The following is a 16,581-nucleotide window of genomic DNA, read 5'->3' as shown; positions in this document are numbered from 1 at the left end:
CTCGAGTAAAAAAGGAGTCATGTTCGTCCCCGGACCATCCAAATCGGAGGAGTGAATTGAAACTGGATCTATATTAGATTGCACCCGAATCGTCTCATCTATTTTGTTGAGGAGATTGGTTTCAACCCCGGTTCAAACGGGAGAAGCATGAGGAATACACCAGCGACGTGAAATATATGAAATGAGTGCATAAAAATGTATGCTAAGCCTAAAATACAATCGTGAAACTAAAATACAAGAATGCCTAGAGGCATACCACTACAAAATCCTTGCTTAACCAATTGGGTGCTATGATCTGAAACATAATTAACATATTTAAGTATTGAACTGTGTCTCATAAATCTTATCAGAAAAAAAATATGCAGTTTAGGAAGAAGAGGCTTTAATGACTTAGAAGTTGCTTAAAGTTGAAGTGGCGGCGACCAATATGGTTACATAAAAAAATGTTGGTTAAGTACAAAACTAAAACTTTCTTGTTAATCATAATGATTGGTAACCACCCCTTATTATTAAATGATGAAAAGTCCAAACTGGAGATTTATGGGGATGGTGAAATATTAGAGGAGAGGAAGGTACCGAGAAACCAAGGGATAGTGGGAGAAAAGGGACACATGGCCTACATGTGATCTTAGTTTGGAGACAAAGTAAAAGAAAGCATAGGGCGTGCACAAACCATTCACGTGCCTTCCCCTTCCCCCCCCCCCCCCAGCTCATCTTCCACATTTTATCTTACCTCTCCTCCCATCTATTTCATTTATCTTATTTGTTCCCCTTTTTCTTTTCATCTTGTTACTTATTTTAAACTTTCTGAATCAATCCAGTGATATATACATGCGGTTATCCAACTCTCCCGGCTTTGATGGACAGAATTGCTCGATACCTATAATAATAGGAGATAATTAATACCTTGTAAAATAAATTGAGGTATATACAAACTAACTTGAAGGCCAAATAAAAATATATAGAGACGGTTCTAGTACTTTAAATCAATAGATCTTAAGCGTTATTGCACTTATTATTCATTGTGACAATAAGTATGGATGTAGTAAAAAAAGAATTAAACAATACTGTATAAAACTAGTTAGGGCTAGGGCTGTGCATGGATCAGATCAGATTGGATTTTAAAGTTTGGATTGGATAAATATTTCGGGTTTTCGGATTGTATTATACGTATTATTAAGGCTATTGCTAATCTAATCGGCTAATGCATCTGCCTTATCTGCTTCTTCTGTGTTCTGTGTTAATACAAACATCTCTTTGCTTTTCATCCCTTTTATCAGCATTGCATCTCTAAGAAAATATTTCTCTGGTGGTTCGAGTTGTTATGCCTCTAAGCTGCAAAACTCATACTTATATTTTTTTTGTAGAAGAGGCAATACAACAAGAAAAATTTATGTTTCTGCAATTATGAGGGTCCTATGGTGTCAATGTAGCTAAACCTAGCAATTGTAAAGGTAATAACTTGGAGAAAGATGTAAAAGAAGTATTGGCTATCCGAAATTAAAGTTTAGTATTTATACATGCTCTAATAATTTCGGATTTCGGAACGGATCGGATTAAAATTATACCAATCCGAATCCGATCCGGATATCCAAAATTTTAATAAACATAATTTGAAATCCGATCCAAATATCAAAAATCCGAAATTGAGCGAATCGGTTCGAATTTCGGATATCCGATCCAAATGCACAACCCTAGTTAGTGCTGCACATCCACCTTTTGCTGTCGATATAGTAGTGATTGATTAGTTCGAATATAATATGGTAGCGTTTTTTAAGAATTGAATTCCATTCAAGACCAAGAATTACCGTGGGATTAACACAATCAAGGAGCTACTTGTGAGTATGCTTGTGTTTTCGGGTTTTATTTACACGTTTTATAAGCAAAGAGTGCTCTTGGAAATGGAAGATTATAAGCATTTTAATGTGTACGGAAAACGGCATTATTCTTCTTAAAGAAAGGTTATCCGGAAATGTAGTATTCTATCTGTTCACTTTTACTGGTCCACTATTTTAAAAATAGATTTTTACTTTTACTTGTCCACTTTCACATACTAAAAGAAAAATAATATTTTTTTCTTGTTTTGCCTTTAGCATTAATTATTCATTTCAAATTATTTTTGCAATCTATTAAGATTATACATTAATTAATATGAATATTATGATAAATTATGCACTTTATTTATTATTTCTTAAAATTGTGTGTAAAGTCAATAATTAACAAGTAAAAATAAAAAGAGGGATCACTAGTCAATGACCAAAATGACTAGAAATCGGTCATAAGCAAAATCATAACTTATCCCAACGATAAGAGGGGACTTTTAATGTAGCTTATACGCTGAGAAATTATTATTCGCTTGTTTTCAAAATTGTAATTAAGCTTCTATCAAAACGAGGAAAAAGTTAATAGGTGACTATATTATACTAGCGGTGACTGATTATTTATGGAGGTAACTAGTTGTTTATATAAAATTTATTCGTTGTCAGTCTCATGCTTTAAGAGATACTAGTACTATTTATTTGGTCTATTTTAAATCAACTTGAAAATCATGACACGTTCTACAGAAAGGAAAGTACAGAGGGGGATGAACAAGTACTGTACATTCTGAGGAACATGATGAAATTTCACATGTCGATGATTATTTTGGATTGGTGTTAGTAGTGAGGAAGTTTGTCCCAATGATGTCCCAAAATTCATGCAAGCCTGTGATTGACATCTACTTCAATTTGGAGTATTTCCTTTTCCATTTATCAGACGGTGTTCACTAGCACGTGTATGACAGTCTACTTGTACTAACAGTACAGCGGAATGTTTTTTCCTCCTCCGTTCATTTTTTTTTTTTTTTGTGTCAAATGAGCGGGATGGGCTGAATAATGAATTTAGGCGGATTAAAATGACTGAGTTAATAAATAGGTAGGTCATTGACCCACACAGGGAACCTTGAAGCAACGGTAAAGTTATCTTCATGTGATATATAAGTTACGGATTCTAGCCATGGAATCAAACCACTGATGCTTGTATTAGGGTAAGTATTAGCTGCCTATAATATATTCAGTGGAGGAGCCAGAATCTTCACTAAGGGGTGTCAAAATATAAAGAAGTAAACACGTGAAGAAGTCAAGCGGAGTCAACATATAGTACAGGGGCGGCTCAAGGGCATTTAAGGCCTAAGGCGAAAGTCAAATGTGAGGCCTAAGTATTTAAATTTAAAAAAAAAAACTTAAATGATATGTATGGAGTAAAATTAATGAAATACCAAATACCAAATAAAAATAATACTAGAAAGATATTATCCGATTAGTGATTCAAGAAATTTGAAGAATGAAAACTTTGAGTCCAAAATATCTAGTTGTTGCTTGTCTACTTCAAAATTTTTACCGTAAATCTTGAAAACTATACTATATTTTTTATAAAGTAATAGAAGTATAGAACTATTGAAATCTTAAAAATATTATTGAACACTTGAACTAATAAATTTTTGGAGAAAGAAGGTAAAAAATAAAATTTTGGAGAAAGAAAAAAATATTGGAGAAAGAATTCAAGAAGGTGAGCAAGAATAAAGAGAAAGGAAGAAGATATGCAAGTTCTAGAATATGAACAATAAGATTGAAACATTAAAAAAGGAGTAAAAAATAAAATTATTAAATCAACTCAAATTGAAAATTATTCATCTATCATTTTTAAGTAAGTCAAATTTGTACTTTATTTACTCTAAAAGGTTTTTTTTTCATTTATATGAAAAATACAAAAGTACTACGTACTACATATTATTTTTTTAAATACCTATAAAATATATATTATTTTTAAAAAATGGGGCCCCTCAAAATTGGGGGCCTAAGGCACATGCCTTACCCACCATACTGTTAGAGCCGGCCTTGGTCTAGTGTAAACACATATAAAATAAAAGTTACCGAGCTACATAGTATAATTTTCCGGACGAAGGGGTGTCAGTTGAAACCCCTTTGAATAAACTGACTCTGCCACTACTTACATTATACAACTTAAGGTGCAATCCTCCTCGAATCTTGTGTGGACGCGAGATTGAATTGACTTGAGCAGGATGGACGACCATTTTTTTAATTTGGACTGATTTTGCCACCCGTAATCCTTGTCCATGCAAAATTATACGTGAGTAGTTGTAATGTATTGGTATTTGCATGATGCTGAATAGTTAAGAGATCATAATTCAAATCATGCTGCTACAAGATATTATACTTAGGGGTCGTTTGGTAGGATGCATTAAATTTGTGTATTAATAATACCTTATTTGGTACATTTTTAAACTTATACATTAGTTATGTAAGCATTGGTTATACACCATATTTAACTAATGCATAGAAAACCATGATATTAACAATGCAATGAGTTTTAATGCATGTATTAGTTTAGTTAAAGACAAAATTGTCCTTCAAAATCTATGCTTGATTAAAATATACTATTATATTAATGCAAGTTTGAAATAATCCAAATAATGAGAAATAAAATTATATCCCTAGTAAATAAATACTTAGCATATTTTTTTTTATAAATAAATATTCAATTCTATACTACAATATAGGTAGACAAATCAAATAATTTTTTAAAAACTTTTTTCATATAAAAACATTGCTCAATATATGTTTCTTTTTAAAAAAATAGCGATGGACTAGTTTTAAGAGCATTTTTATAAACAAATAATTCTTTTAAAAATTGTCCAATACTTTAATACATCAAATCAAACAATGAATAAGAAATATATCATAATAACTAATACCACCATTATTAATACACCATATTCAAAATTATTCTAATGCAACCAAAGGACTCTTAATGCTTGAGGAGCAATTTGAAGAAGGAAAAGTCGTAAGACAAAGAATCGTCAATTGAGAACATGGGTAAGCTAGTTTGACTACATTAGACATGTCTCAGTTTTTGAAGTGAATATAGTAATAAGCTCAGACGATGGATTGGGTGTGATTGTGAATACCAACCAATTGGGTCGACTTTCTGTTAAATTTCCTTCTTAAATTCTTAACCATATCCAAAACAAAAGAAAAGAAGAGAAACTATAATGGCTATTTTTTTCCTTTTGTTTTGGGGTTCATAATAGTAGTATAATATAAGAAGCTTTTTCCAAGGGCACGTGGTCTCTGATTCCTCTACATTAAACTATTGCTACTTTCCAGTAATACCGTCGAGACTCAACCTCTCTACCAGCTGTAGATAGCTGTCCCATTCTTCCCCATGTGACCCTACCCTCCCCCTATCCCCTCCACCCCCCAAGATCCCTGATCATTGCACAGAAAGTTAAGATAACTAGATTCATTTTAAATCATACAATACAATACCAACCAAAGTTATAATGTAAGTATTTGATGATATCACTTCATGTCCTTGTGTTCATGTTCTTTTCCTAAACATTCCATGTTTTGTTATTCACTTCACTATATAAAACACACTTCCAATTCTCATTTCTAGTTTGGTTTTCCTCTTTTTCACTTCATTCTTTTCCAATGGCACATTTACCTCCTAGAGTACCAAACATGACATCAAATTGGCCTGATTTTTCACATCATCATCAAAAAATAGACACCACAACAACAGCCGTTCACAACCCGTCATGGGTAGACGAATTCCTCGACTTCTCGTCGACCAAAAGAGGTTCACATCGGAGATCTATTAGTGATTCAATAGCTTTTCTTGAAGCACCAATGGTTGAAGAATGCCGAAGGCTATCAACTCCAGGAAAAACAAGTGGTTCAGAATTTGAAAGATTTGACGATGAACAACTCATGTCAATGTTTAACGATGACATTGCCAATAATCCTTCGTCGCCGTCTGACAATAACAGCATTAATGAAGAAAAGAAGATGAGTACAATAATCTCCACTGATGAACAGGAGATGCAACAGCAACAGCAGCAACAACTTAAGACTGAACCTGAAGAAGTTGAAAGCTCATGCAAATCCGATGAACAAACTGCTTCTGATCAGCATGCAACTGCTGATAATAATTCTAGCGAAAAGATTAACGATCCTAAGAGAATTAAAAGGTAAAAGAGTTTTATATATTCAATAATTCATCGTCAAGTTATAATATTTACTCATTATATTACTTCTCATACATATATAGAGGGAAGAATTTTTGTTCTCATTGAGCTCATCTTTTACACCTAGCATTATCTTTTAACAATGTCTCTACATCCAAAGACTCTATACAATTTTAGTAGTATAAATATTAATGTTCGGAACAAAAATTTCTGAGTTTTATATAGTAAAAGTATACTACTACAAACGTCTATGAAAACTGTGAAATTATATAATTGTTGTTGATTGTTAATTAAAAATTAGTGGAAATTGCTTGTTGATAATTATTGCTAATTAACAGTGATTAATAATAATATTGATATTCTTTCTTTTTTTCCAATTATTGGTGCTCATGTAGGATCTTGGCAAACAGACAATCAGCACAAAGGTCACGGGTGAGGAAATTACAGTACATATCTGAGCTAGAACGTAGTGTTACCACACTTCAGGTATATATACAAAATGATTCCCAGTTAATTTTCTTTTCTATTAACATTAAAATATGCTTTATTAATTTGGAGATTTAGATTATTTATAAGTCAATCTTATTTATTTTTTCTTCCTGATATTGTGAAGGCTGAAGTTTCTGTATTATCACCAAGGGTTGCATTTCTGGACCACCAACGTCTGGTCCTAAATGTTGACAACAGTGTCCTCAAGCAAAGAATCGCAGCTCTTGCCCAAGATAAAATTTTTAAAGATGGTAAAACTAACTTCTTTTTTACTCTTCTATTAAATTATTCTTTAATTCGTTAATTTAATTCCTCTTAAAGTCAATTAGTCGAACAATGTCTTAATGTAGCTTCTATTCTACGAAGAGCTGAGAATTTTTTTCTACGTCAATTAATTGAACGTCAACTTGTTCTGGGATTGAGACATAATTATTTTTATTATTATAGCTCATCAAGAAGCGTTGAAGCGAGAAATAGAAAGGCTGAGACAAATATATTATCAACAAAACCTAAAGAAGATGGAAGATGGAACCCCAACACCCCAATCAAAATCACAACCAACAGCTGCAGATGCCAATGCTTCTGAGCAGAAAGAACAGCTCGTCAACTGATCTTATCCTTAGCTAGGTACGTTTTATTTGAAGTTGAATAAAATATCAAAAAAATAATATCGTCACATAAATTAGGACACATAAATTAGGACGAAGCGAGTAATTATGTCATAATAATAGTAGTAATAAAAGAAGGAAAAATACCAATAAATGATGGATCTAAATATGTGAAATAATTGTCCAAACGACTCTTCCTTATTGGGAAATAATAATTTTAATGAAAACGAAAGACTCTTTTTTTTTAAATTAATAGTGACTAATGAATTAAAAGTCCATTTTCTTCTATGCAGGAAAAAGAAAAAGAAAAACGATTGTAGCCCAAGGAGAAGCACTAAGCAGATTCATGTGGTGATTGGACCCACAAAGAAAGTTTCTTATTATGGAGGGGACAAAGATAAGGTCACTTGAATTCCTGCAGTGAACTCTCAAATTTAGGGGACCATATAAGAAGTTAGTTTATTTTTCTGCTTAGGGATGGGATGGGTGTGTTATTGTTATTGTTATTATTATTTATTTCTATTTATCAATCATTAATTTCTTTTTTTAGTTTCTTCAACTACCTTCAAAAGTTTTATTGTTGGAAGGGGCAAGTGGAGTAGCTGTTTGATGTCAGTTTATGGCACGCTCTTTTTTTCAGTGTCTTTTGTTGTGAGTGTTTTATTCATTTTATCTTTTGCTACTATGTATTCTCTCTCAAAGAGAGCAATAACATTGATAAATGTAAATACTTCCTTTTTTTCTATTTGTATGTCGAATGTTTAAATAAGTACAAAATTTTAAATAACATATGTGCTCGCATTATATTTTAGTTAGAGTTGTACGAGTATGCTTCTATGATTTTGCCTTGTTCAGAATATTTTTCATCTCAATAGTAGATCTTATATAGTCACTACAACAAAATTAGAAATTCTCTAAAATTAAAAATTGAGATTGAATGAATACATTGTTAGTTTACTTCTCTGAACTAACGACTGAAAATAAAGACAATTTTAATGATGTGGTTCCAGTCATCAAAGAGCCTTTGACTGCCAGTCAATGGTGAAGATTTCTATAATCTGAATTGTTGGGCCAACAGAAATCAGAACCAAGAAAAAAAAGTAAACTGTTGCGAAAAGATAAATTGTTTGTTTTAAAGCAAATGTAGCGATAAAGCTTTCAGAAAGAGGGGCAAGATATAACTATTCATATTCATATTATTAGCCGTGATTACTAAAAATAGGGGTTTAAGACAAAATGACTTTTAAGTGACAATGATAAAGTTTAATTACTTTTAAGTGACAAAAAATAGTTATATGACTTTAGTAAAATTGAAAGATAGTTCAATGACCATCAGTGAAATTAACCCCATAAAACTATGCATCTATTTCAGCTGAAATATATGCAAGTTAAAGCTGGAACTTGAAAGTGCTCCATTTATTATAGTGATAGGAATTCAATTTTCATATTTGGCAATTTATGAGAAGCACATGCTCTCTTTTGATTTTCCATCACATCTACACCCTCCGTTCACTTTTACCTTGCACGTTTTGACTTTTCACGTTCCTTAAGAAATAATAAATGAAGTCATAATTTATCATGATATCCATATTAATTGATGTATATTTTATTGGGTTTGAGAAAATGATTTGAAATGAGTAATAAATTATGTGGGTATAACAGGAAAAAAAAAATTGTCTTCTCTTAATATGCTAAAGTGACAAGTAAAATTAAAAATCTATTTTTAGTATACATATCAAGTAAAAATAAACGGGGAAAGTAGTAGGAAATTAATTTGTTCAGGTTCCTTTATCCAAAATAAGAAATCTTGACTTTGACCATTGAGAATGAAAATTTTGAGAATAAGCGTTTTACCACTTTTAGTAAATTTTACCCGATACGACTGACTCCAAATAAGCCGGGCCAATTGATTTTGGATACTAACGGGTAAACAAAATAAAAGGAGAAATTTATTTTAAAATCACATAGAAAGTAGGTGTAGGATTAAAAAAAAAAATTTAAAAAAAAACAGGAACTGAAGTGCATTGTAAATAACCACATATAATGTCCTAAGACAAATGGACCAAGTTTTGACGAGTTAACAAAAGCCTTTTTTTTTTTTTTTGGTACGTTGTGTGTGTGTGTGTGTGTTGAGGGGGGGGGGGGGAGCAAGCAAGGACTAAAGGTCGTTTGTCACGAGGGATAAGGTGGATAGGATCTGGGATTAAATTTATACCGTATTTGGTTGGCAGTATAAATTTATTCTGAATATCTCATATTATCCCACTTTATTCCATCAAACTTGAAATTATTTTATCCCACCTTCCATGTGAGATAATTTAGTCCAAAAATTACAATCCCAAGATTATAATCCCAAAAAAATTTAGTCTACGTACCAAACGACCCCTAAGGACACAAGTGCATCACTAATGAAACTAATAACCTATTTGGCCAAACTTCAAAGATCAACTTATTTTGAGAAAGTATTTTTTTTTTCAAAAGGGTCATAACTTCAAAGATCAACTTATTTTGAGAATGTATTTTTTCAAAAGGGCCATTTGGTCGGACTTAATTTATGTTTGACTAATTAATTTAAAAAGCACTTCTCAACAACAATTAATATTTGACCAAACTTTTAAAAAGTACTTCTAAGTTTATTTTTCTCAAAAATCGAAAGTGCTTTTCAAAAAAGTGTTGTTGGGAAGAAGCTACTTTTTTTCTCGTACAAATTTGCTTCTGCTTCTACTTAAAAGCATTTTTTTTAAATAAAAAAGGCACTTTTTTTTTAAGAAAAAAAAATATACTTCCGACTTGGGAGAAGCTTGGCCAATGTTCTCAGTCAGTACCATTATATATACTATTGTAAATCCAAAACCTAATAACATAGAACCAAGTCATACCCCTATGCAATAGCAATCACATTACAACTGCATTCATCAATACCTAATGTCAGAACTCAATTACTAGAAACTCTAAAGCATTACTAACAAGGCCACAAAAATAATAGTTTTAGAGATCAGCATGAGTTAATTTAAGCTTGCTTTCTTCAAAATACTTGCAACACCACCTTCCTACAAGAGCAAGACATAAGAGCAACATGTCAAATGTAAGTTAAACATCTGCATGAAACCTACATTATTGTGGTAAAATCTATTACATATACAGATAAGCAGGTTAGGTAGATAAACAGCACACATCAGAAAACATCTAAAAAGGCAGACAATTCATAAGGTTGATGATCTTTCTCGTGGAAAAGCAACGTCGGCAAGATTTTGCTTTGTAATTTATCGCGAACTACCAGAAAATATTTCCACTGAAAATGGTACCTTATATACCCATTATGGTACATATATCAGTTTCTAGTTTGAACAATATCCATTAGCAGGCACAGCTATGGGTTTAAACTTAAAAATATGTCCAAGCTGCTATTATAGCTTAAGTTTTGCAAGTATAATATATAATTTTGAAATTTCATGATAATATACGGAAACTTATTAATCACCTGCTATGATTTGGGGACTAATTATTTTGAAATGACAAAATTGCCCCTCCAATGATCCGTGTATAATATGATACTAAGGAAATTTAAGGAAACCCAAAAGTGGTTACAATGCTAACCTACTACCTTCATGTAATAGGTTAGCCAAACCCACATATATGTATATAATCGTAATATCTATGAAAAGGAAATGTGAAGATTCAGTTGGGACAAAGGGATAGATGTTTTGAAGAAACAACAAATGATCAAAATTTTGAATGTTTCACAGTAAAATTTCCAAGAGAAGGCAACATGAGGTTAAAGATTAATGCATAAGATTTAGAAACTTTGTAACGAAGAAATGCACATTCACCCAAAATAAAGAGCAAAGTAAAGGTTTGAGATTGTATTGGATAACAGCTTACTTGAATGAAGGGAAATGGGTTAAAATAGTAATTGAGCCTACATACACTTGCATGGAGTCAATTGAAGAATGAAATATACAAGGAAATGATAGAGTGAAAACCCAACAAATCCATCCGGAATGACCTACTTTCCATTTTTGCTTGTCCTAAAACAATTGGACCCATATACTTAATTGGAATTATCTCCAACTTGAACTATTAAAACTCTTGCTTCCTTATAGTTCAATCTTCAATTTGATCTATGTTCGTCTATATGTTCTACCATTTTAGCTCTAGAAGTGATGTTTTCACACTCGTATCTTATAGTAACAGTACCATAGTCTATTCAAACCTTCTCCTCTTCATCTCCGTGCTAGTCAAAGTAGGTCATGTCTTTTAGATGAGTAAGTAAATATGTTTCCAATACTCAATATTTTATTTTGAAATATCTGATCTCCAAGTCTTTTATGTAGATTTATTCGAGAACGTTTCACCCCGTCACTGTAGACAAAAAGATTTTTCCTCAGTAGAAATCCAAAGAGGGGGAAGTACGTAAAGTTGAAGGAATAACTTCTGTCAAATAACAGCTGTGTTATTATTTTTAACAACAAATGCACACCAAATAGGTCCAATACATACAAAAATTAAGACCTTAGTAGAATAAACAAAAACTCAAAGTGCAGACTTGAATTGTCCCACTGATTTGTTGCTGTTGTATCCAGAGTAGCCGTCTTCACTTTTTCTTCATATTCTTTGCTTTTACCCTTCCATGGTGGATGATATTCTCTTTTGGTGCTCTAAAATGTATTAGATTTGACATTTGTAATTTATAAGAAGTTTTTCTGTATTTCCCTATGTTTTTAATTTCGTATTTGGTGCAATTTGGGTGTCTTATACTCTATAGATTATGATATTTTGTACTAAATTTTTTGAATTTCTTTTTCTAAGTATTCATATTCTCAATGTTCTTATAAAGCATCCAACATGTGTGGCGCTCCTTTTCTTTATATTCTCAATTTTCTGCACCATACAAATTACAACAAAAAGTGGGAGAGGGAAAGACAGGAAAAGTAGACCGTAGACTACGTGCATAAAGGAGGAACAGTGCAACAAAAAAAGACCCTATGCAATTTTAGGGGTCATTTGGTAGGGTGTATAAGAATAGTGTTGAATAAGGTGTATTAGTAATACATGGATTAATAATGCATGAGTTAGTAATGCATGCATTAGTTATGCAGAGATTATTTCTTATCCACTGTTTTGTGTGGTGTATTAAAAATTAAAATGCGTTGCACAATTTTTTAAAAATTAGTTGTTTACAAAATTGCCCTTCATATTGTTTAGCTTTAAGGGACTTTAAGGATAATTTTATCTTTAACCATGTTAATGCATGCATTAATAGCCTTGGTATTGCTAATACCATGGTTTGCCATGTATTAGTTATACATAGGATAATACCAATTAGGTTGTATAACTAATACTTGCATTAGTAATACATAGGTTGAAAAAGTGTACCAAACAAGGGATTAGTAATACCAAAAGCTAATGCATGCATTATTTTCTCTAATGCATCCTACCAAACGACCCCTATAAAGATTGAAATAATGCATCACACAAACATGAGAGTATGGTATTATCATAAGTTGGCCTTACCTGCATTTCAACCATGGAATTGAAGATTTGGCGGAGCAAATCATTCATTTGGAGGGCAGTCGGGAGTTTCTGAGATTTCTTCCTCACTTTTCGGAACTTTACTTTTTGCCCTCAAGTTTCTCATGTTCTTCATGTCATCTTCAAGGTTCATCAACCTCTTATCCAGCATCTGAACCTTATCAATACAAACCTCAAACTGACTAGCATATTCTTCCTCCGCTTCTTTTGCTTTTTGTTCCAAAAGCAAGCAAATGGATCGATTTTCTTCCTCTTGCTTGAGGCGTAGCTTTTCGATTTCAACAGTGCTCAACATTTGACCTCCAGGACCAGCATCTTTGTAGTATGGTTCTTCAGGCAGCTGGAACTTTTGCCTATACTCAGAGAACTGTTTCTGGGTGTCCTTCAATGCCTTTCTGTAACCATCCAAAATATTTCCCATTATAAAAAGCTCCCGTTCAAGACGACAAATCTCTTCGTCTTTCCTTTGTACTTCTTCATATTTAGACTTATGCAAGTGTTCAATTACACTGTCCCTTTTATGCAATTCGTTGAGCAAAATTTGCTGGTTCATGTTGAATTGCTCCTCGTTCTGTTCTTTTGTCTCATATATCATCCTAGCCCTCACCATTAGCTGCTGCATTTGTTCCATGCATGATCCAAAATCTAATGGCTTCTGGTCCCATGCGCCGTCAATCCTCAACCTCTTGCTGCTGCCGTTGAGAGAATTGTCAGGCTCAATCTCAATCTCTCTCTTACTTCCACTACCAAAAAAGGGACCACCTTTGTGCATCTCCTCATCTCTAGAAGCAAGAAACTCAACTGAAGACTGATCATGAAGTTGCCCCTGTGACGTAAATGCGATTTGCGTACTTTCCATTGTTTGAAGTAGGTTTCCTGTCAATCCATCCCCAACAAGAGTATCATCACTAGGCATAACATCAAATTCATCTTCAACCTCATGCGTCTCCGCTCCTTCCTCATCATCCTCCTCCTCCTCCTCATCGTTATCATCTGCCAACTCATGGTTTTCTTTCTTCTCCTCATCATTATCCAAAGAAACTGCTTCCTGCATCTTACATCTCTGTAACAAGGGCTCATTTGCATCTGTTCTCTCATCAAAAAGCCACTGTTTCTCTTTCGCTTCATCCCCCTCCTCTTCTTCTCTGTGTTCCTCAACATCCATCATCTCCACATCCTTCACCTCTTTCTTCTGGCCAAGATCATGCCCCAAAGTCAACTCAAAATTCAATCCCTCCTCTAAAGCTCCATCCTCTTGTTGAGATTTACTCGAGCCACCAACTCTTGCATTGTCCTCGTTACCACAGTCATCCTCCTCCTTCACAGCAGCTTCAAACTCCATTTTTTCCGGCTCTTCACCAAACAATACCTCCTCACGCTGTGACTTTATCAAGTACTGCAAATGTGCAGCATAATAACAGTCCGCTAATTGGTCCCCTTTCGTCAATTCCTTCTCGACCATGAACCAGAACAATCCAGCCCAATCCACTCTCTCAGGGTGCCCATCTTTTATAGTCTTAATCCAATTTAAGACCTCGTTAGGCATTATAAATGTGTCCTCATGCAAAAGCACCCAAATCGACACAAAATCCTCTAGAAAACCTATCGACTCCTCGGTCAATGCATCAGCATCCAAGTCCAGACCATCAGCACTACCTTTGTCCTTCTTCACAGGCAGCTTAAACGCCCGTGCTAAATCAGCCCGATTAACCAAGATTCTAAAATCATTAACATAACTACACCTCGATTTGGAATCATAAGTAGCAATTAACTGTGCAATCAAATCCACCCTTAAATCTCGATCGAATTCTATATGTACAAAATCCCATAACCCTAAACGCCTCAGTAACTTCTCATGCCTACCAAAATCAAGAATCTTGGAAGGGCAAAAAGGAAGAGGCTTTAAGTTCTCCTTAAGTGTTTGAAGTCTTTTTTCAATGGCTTGTAACTTCTTAGTGCTGGCTTTACCCTTCTTACGCTTGATGCGCTTGTGGGTAGTAGTAGTAGTGGGTGACATTAGTGGAGGGTCAGGGACACTTACCTCTGATGAGTCAGCAATCGGTAAAACCACAGTTAAAGAAAAATTAGGGAATGTATCAGCCGTACCTGAATTTTTCTGATCAGGGTTTTCATGGTCTTTTTCGTCAAGAATCACTTCTGGGGTTTGTTGATTTTGTGGATTTTCTTGGTTTGTGGGGTTAAGGGGTTCCAAGATTTGGGGTTGAGATTGTGAGGTTGGGTTGTTGTTGTTGTTGTCGTCGTCTTTGTCTGGTTCATTTGGGTTAGAGGAGTCATCTAGGGTTTGGTCTACTTGATTTGGGGAATTAGAGGCTGACATTTTGTCTATTTGAGGAGAAGAACGTCTGTCAAGGGCGAGTTTCCTCTCGGAGGGAGCAAATAACGAGGAAGGATTTTCAAGGATTTTGATTTTTGAGAGAATGAGCTGCTTCTTGTTCCTCAAACTTGCTTTATCATATTGTTATGTTCTGGAGTTTTTCTCGCTTTTATTTATTTGTTTTGCTTACCCGAACTTATAAGCAAACTAGTGTAGTAACGCTCGTGTTGTGCACGAGCCCAAGTATCTAAGGGGTCGTTTGGTAGGGTTAAGGGTGGCAAGTGGGCCGGTCCAGGCCCGGGACCGGTCCGGAACTGCGGGCCAAACGGGTCAGGACCAAACGGGCTCGGGACCGTTTGGCCCAGCCCGCTTGGCCCATTTATGCCCGGAACCGGCCCACTTGCCATCCCTAGGTAGGGTGTATAAGAATAGTGTAGAATATAGTGTATTAGTAATGCAGAGATTAGTAATGCATGGATTAGTAATGCAAGTATTAGTTATGCAGATATTATCTCTTATAAACTGTTTGGTGTGGTGTATTAAAAGTTATAATGCATTGCATAATTTTTAAGAAAAATAGTTGTTTACAAAAATGCCCTCCATATTCTCTAGTTTTAAGGGACTTTAAGGACAATTTTATCTTTAACCATACTAATGCATGCATTAATAGCCTTGGTATTACTAATGTCATGGTTTTCTATGCATTACTTATACATAGGCTAATACCAATTAATTAGTTATATATATGTTAAAAAATTATACCAAACAAGGTATTAGTAATGCACAAAGCTAATGCTTGCATTATTTTTTCTAATAGCTCCTACCAAATGACCCCTAAGGGACTTGGGCCTTATTTGTTTGCACACTTAACGGGGTCTGAATCTTAATCATTTAGATCTCAGACATTAAGTTCGTTTGTTTTTAAAGTCTGAATCTTAATTATTCAGATCTTAATCGTTAAGTGTGTTTGTTTTTTTTACTTCACAGCCACTTAATGGTTCTGAATATGTCTGTATGATTAAGATATATAATATAGACTTAATTTCATTAAGATGATATCATCCATATTCATTATTAACTGTTGTCACTGCCTACCATTATCAACTACCACCATGCCACCTGCCACCACCATACTCAGCCATCACCACTATCTTCCTCAATCATAGCTGCCACCATTGTCGACTACCACCACCCACCATCCCCACCTCTCCCACTACAATCATTCTCAACGACAACCAACACTCATCCACCTCAACTACCACCACTAACCACCCCATCACCATCAACAATCATAGATGGTACTGCCCATCAATATAAACTACCACCATCCACCACCATCTTCCTCAATCACAACTACCACCACCACTACCCGCCATTATTAATTATTACCACCCACCACCACCATCCTTAAATCATAATAGCTACCATTACTAATCACTACTAGCTACTATCTAAACTACCACCATCAGCCAAATCTACCACTAACTACCGGTTTTAGTCGGCATTCACAAGCACTGCAGTTAACCATCACCATCATCAACTATCATATTTTAAAAAGCTATATATTTTATTGATGGAATGTTAGATTA

At 34.1% G+C, this 16,581-nt stretch overlaps 2 protein-coding genes across 3 annotated transcripts; one reads left to right on the top strand and one right to left on the bottom strand.

Moving 5' to 3' along the window:
* The first annotated feature begins 5,140 nt into the window (after positions 1 to 5,140).
* LOC107827402 (basic leucine zipper 34-like) lies at positions 5,141 to 7,909 on the top strand. Of its 2 annotated transcripts, XM_016654540.2 has the most exons (5): positions 5,141 to 6,031; positions 6,424 to 6,514; positions 6,642 to 6,768; positions 6,965 to 7,144; positions 7,419 to 7,909. In XM_016654540.2, exons 1-4 carry the CDS (start codon positions 5,493 to 5,495, stop codon positions 7,126 to 7,128), a joined length of 921 nt encoding a protein of 306 aa, XP_016510026.1. In that variant the 5' UTR covers positions 5,141 to 5,492; the 3' UTR covers positions 7,129 to 7,144; positions 7,419 to 7,909. The 2 variants fall into 2 exon arrangements, with proteins under 2 accessions (XP_016510026.1, XP_075093012.1); XM_075236911.1 differs by lacking the exon at positions 7,419 to 7,909 and having other exon boundaries at positions 5,339 to 6,031; positions 6,965 to 7,145.
* Positions 7,910 to 9,926: 2,017 nt separating this feature from the next.
* On the bottom strand, positions 9,927 to 15,206 carry LOC107827401 (uncharacterized). Its single transcript, XM_016654539.2, has 2 exons — positions 12,640 to 15,206; positions 9,927 to 10,175 (listed from the first exon to the last, which is right to left on the bottom strand). The coding sequence occupies exon 1, from the start codon at positions 14,993 to 14,995 to the stop codon at positions 12,680 to 12,682; it is 2,316 nt and encodes a 771-aa protein (XP_016510025.1). The 5' UTR covers positions 14,996 to 15,206; the 3' UTR covers positions 9,927 to 10,175; positions 12,640 to 12,679.
* Between the last annotated feature and the right edge of the window lie 1,375 nt (positions 15,207 to 16,581).

This window comes from Nicotiana tabacum, chromosome 2 (assembly GCF_000715075.1).
Source record: "Nicotiana tabacum cultivar K326 chromosome 2, ASM71507v2, whole genome shotgun sequence".
NCBI lineage: Eukaryota > Viridiplantae > Streptophyta > Magnoliopsida > Solanales > Solanaceae > Nicotiana > Nicotiana tabacum.
Note: the sequence above shows the minus strand (reverse complement) of the source record. Positions and strands in the feature narration are given on the sequence as shown.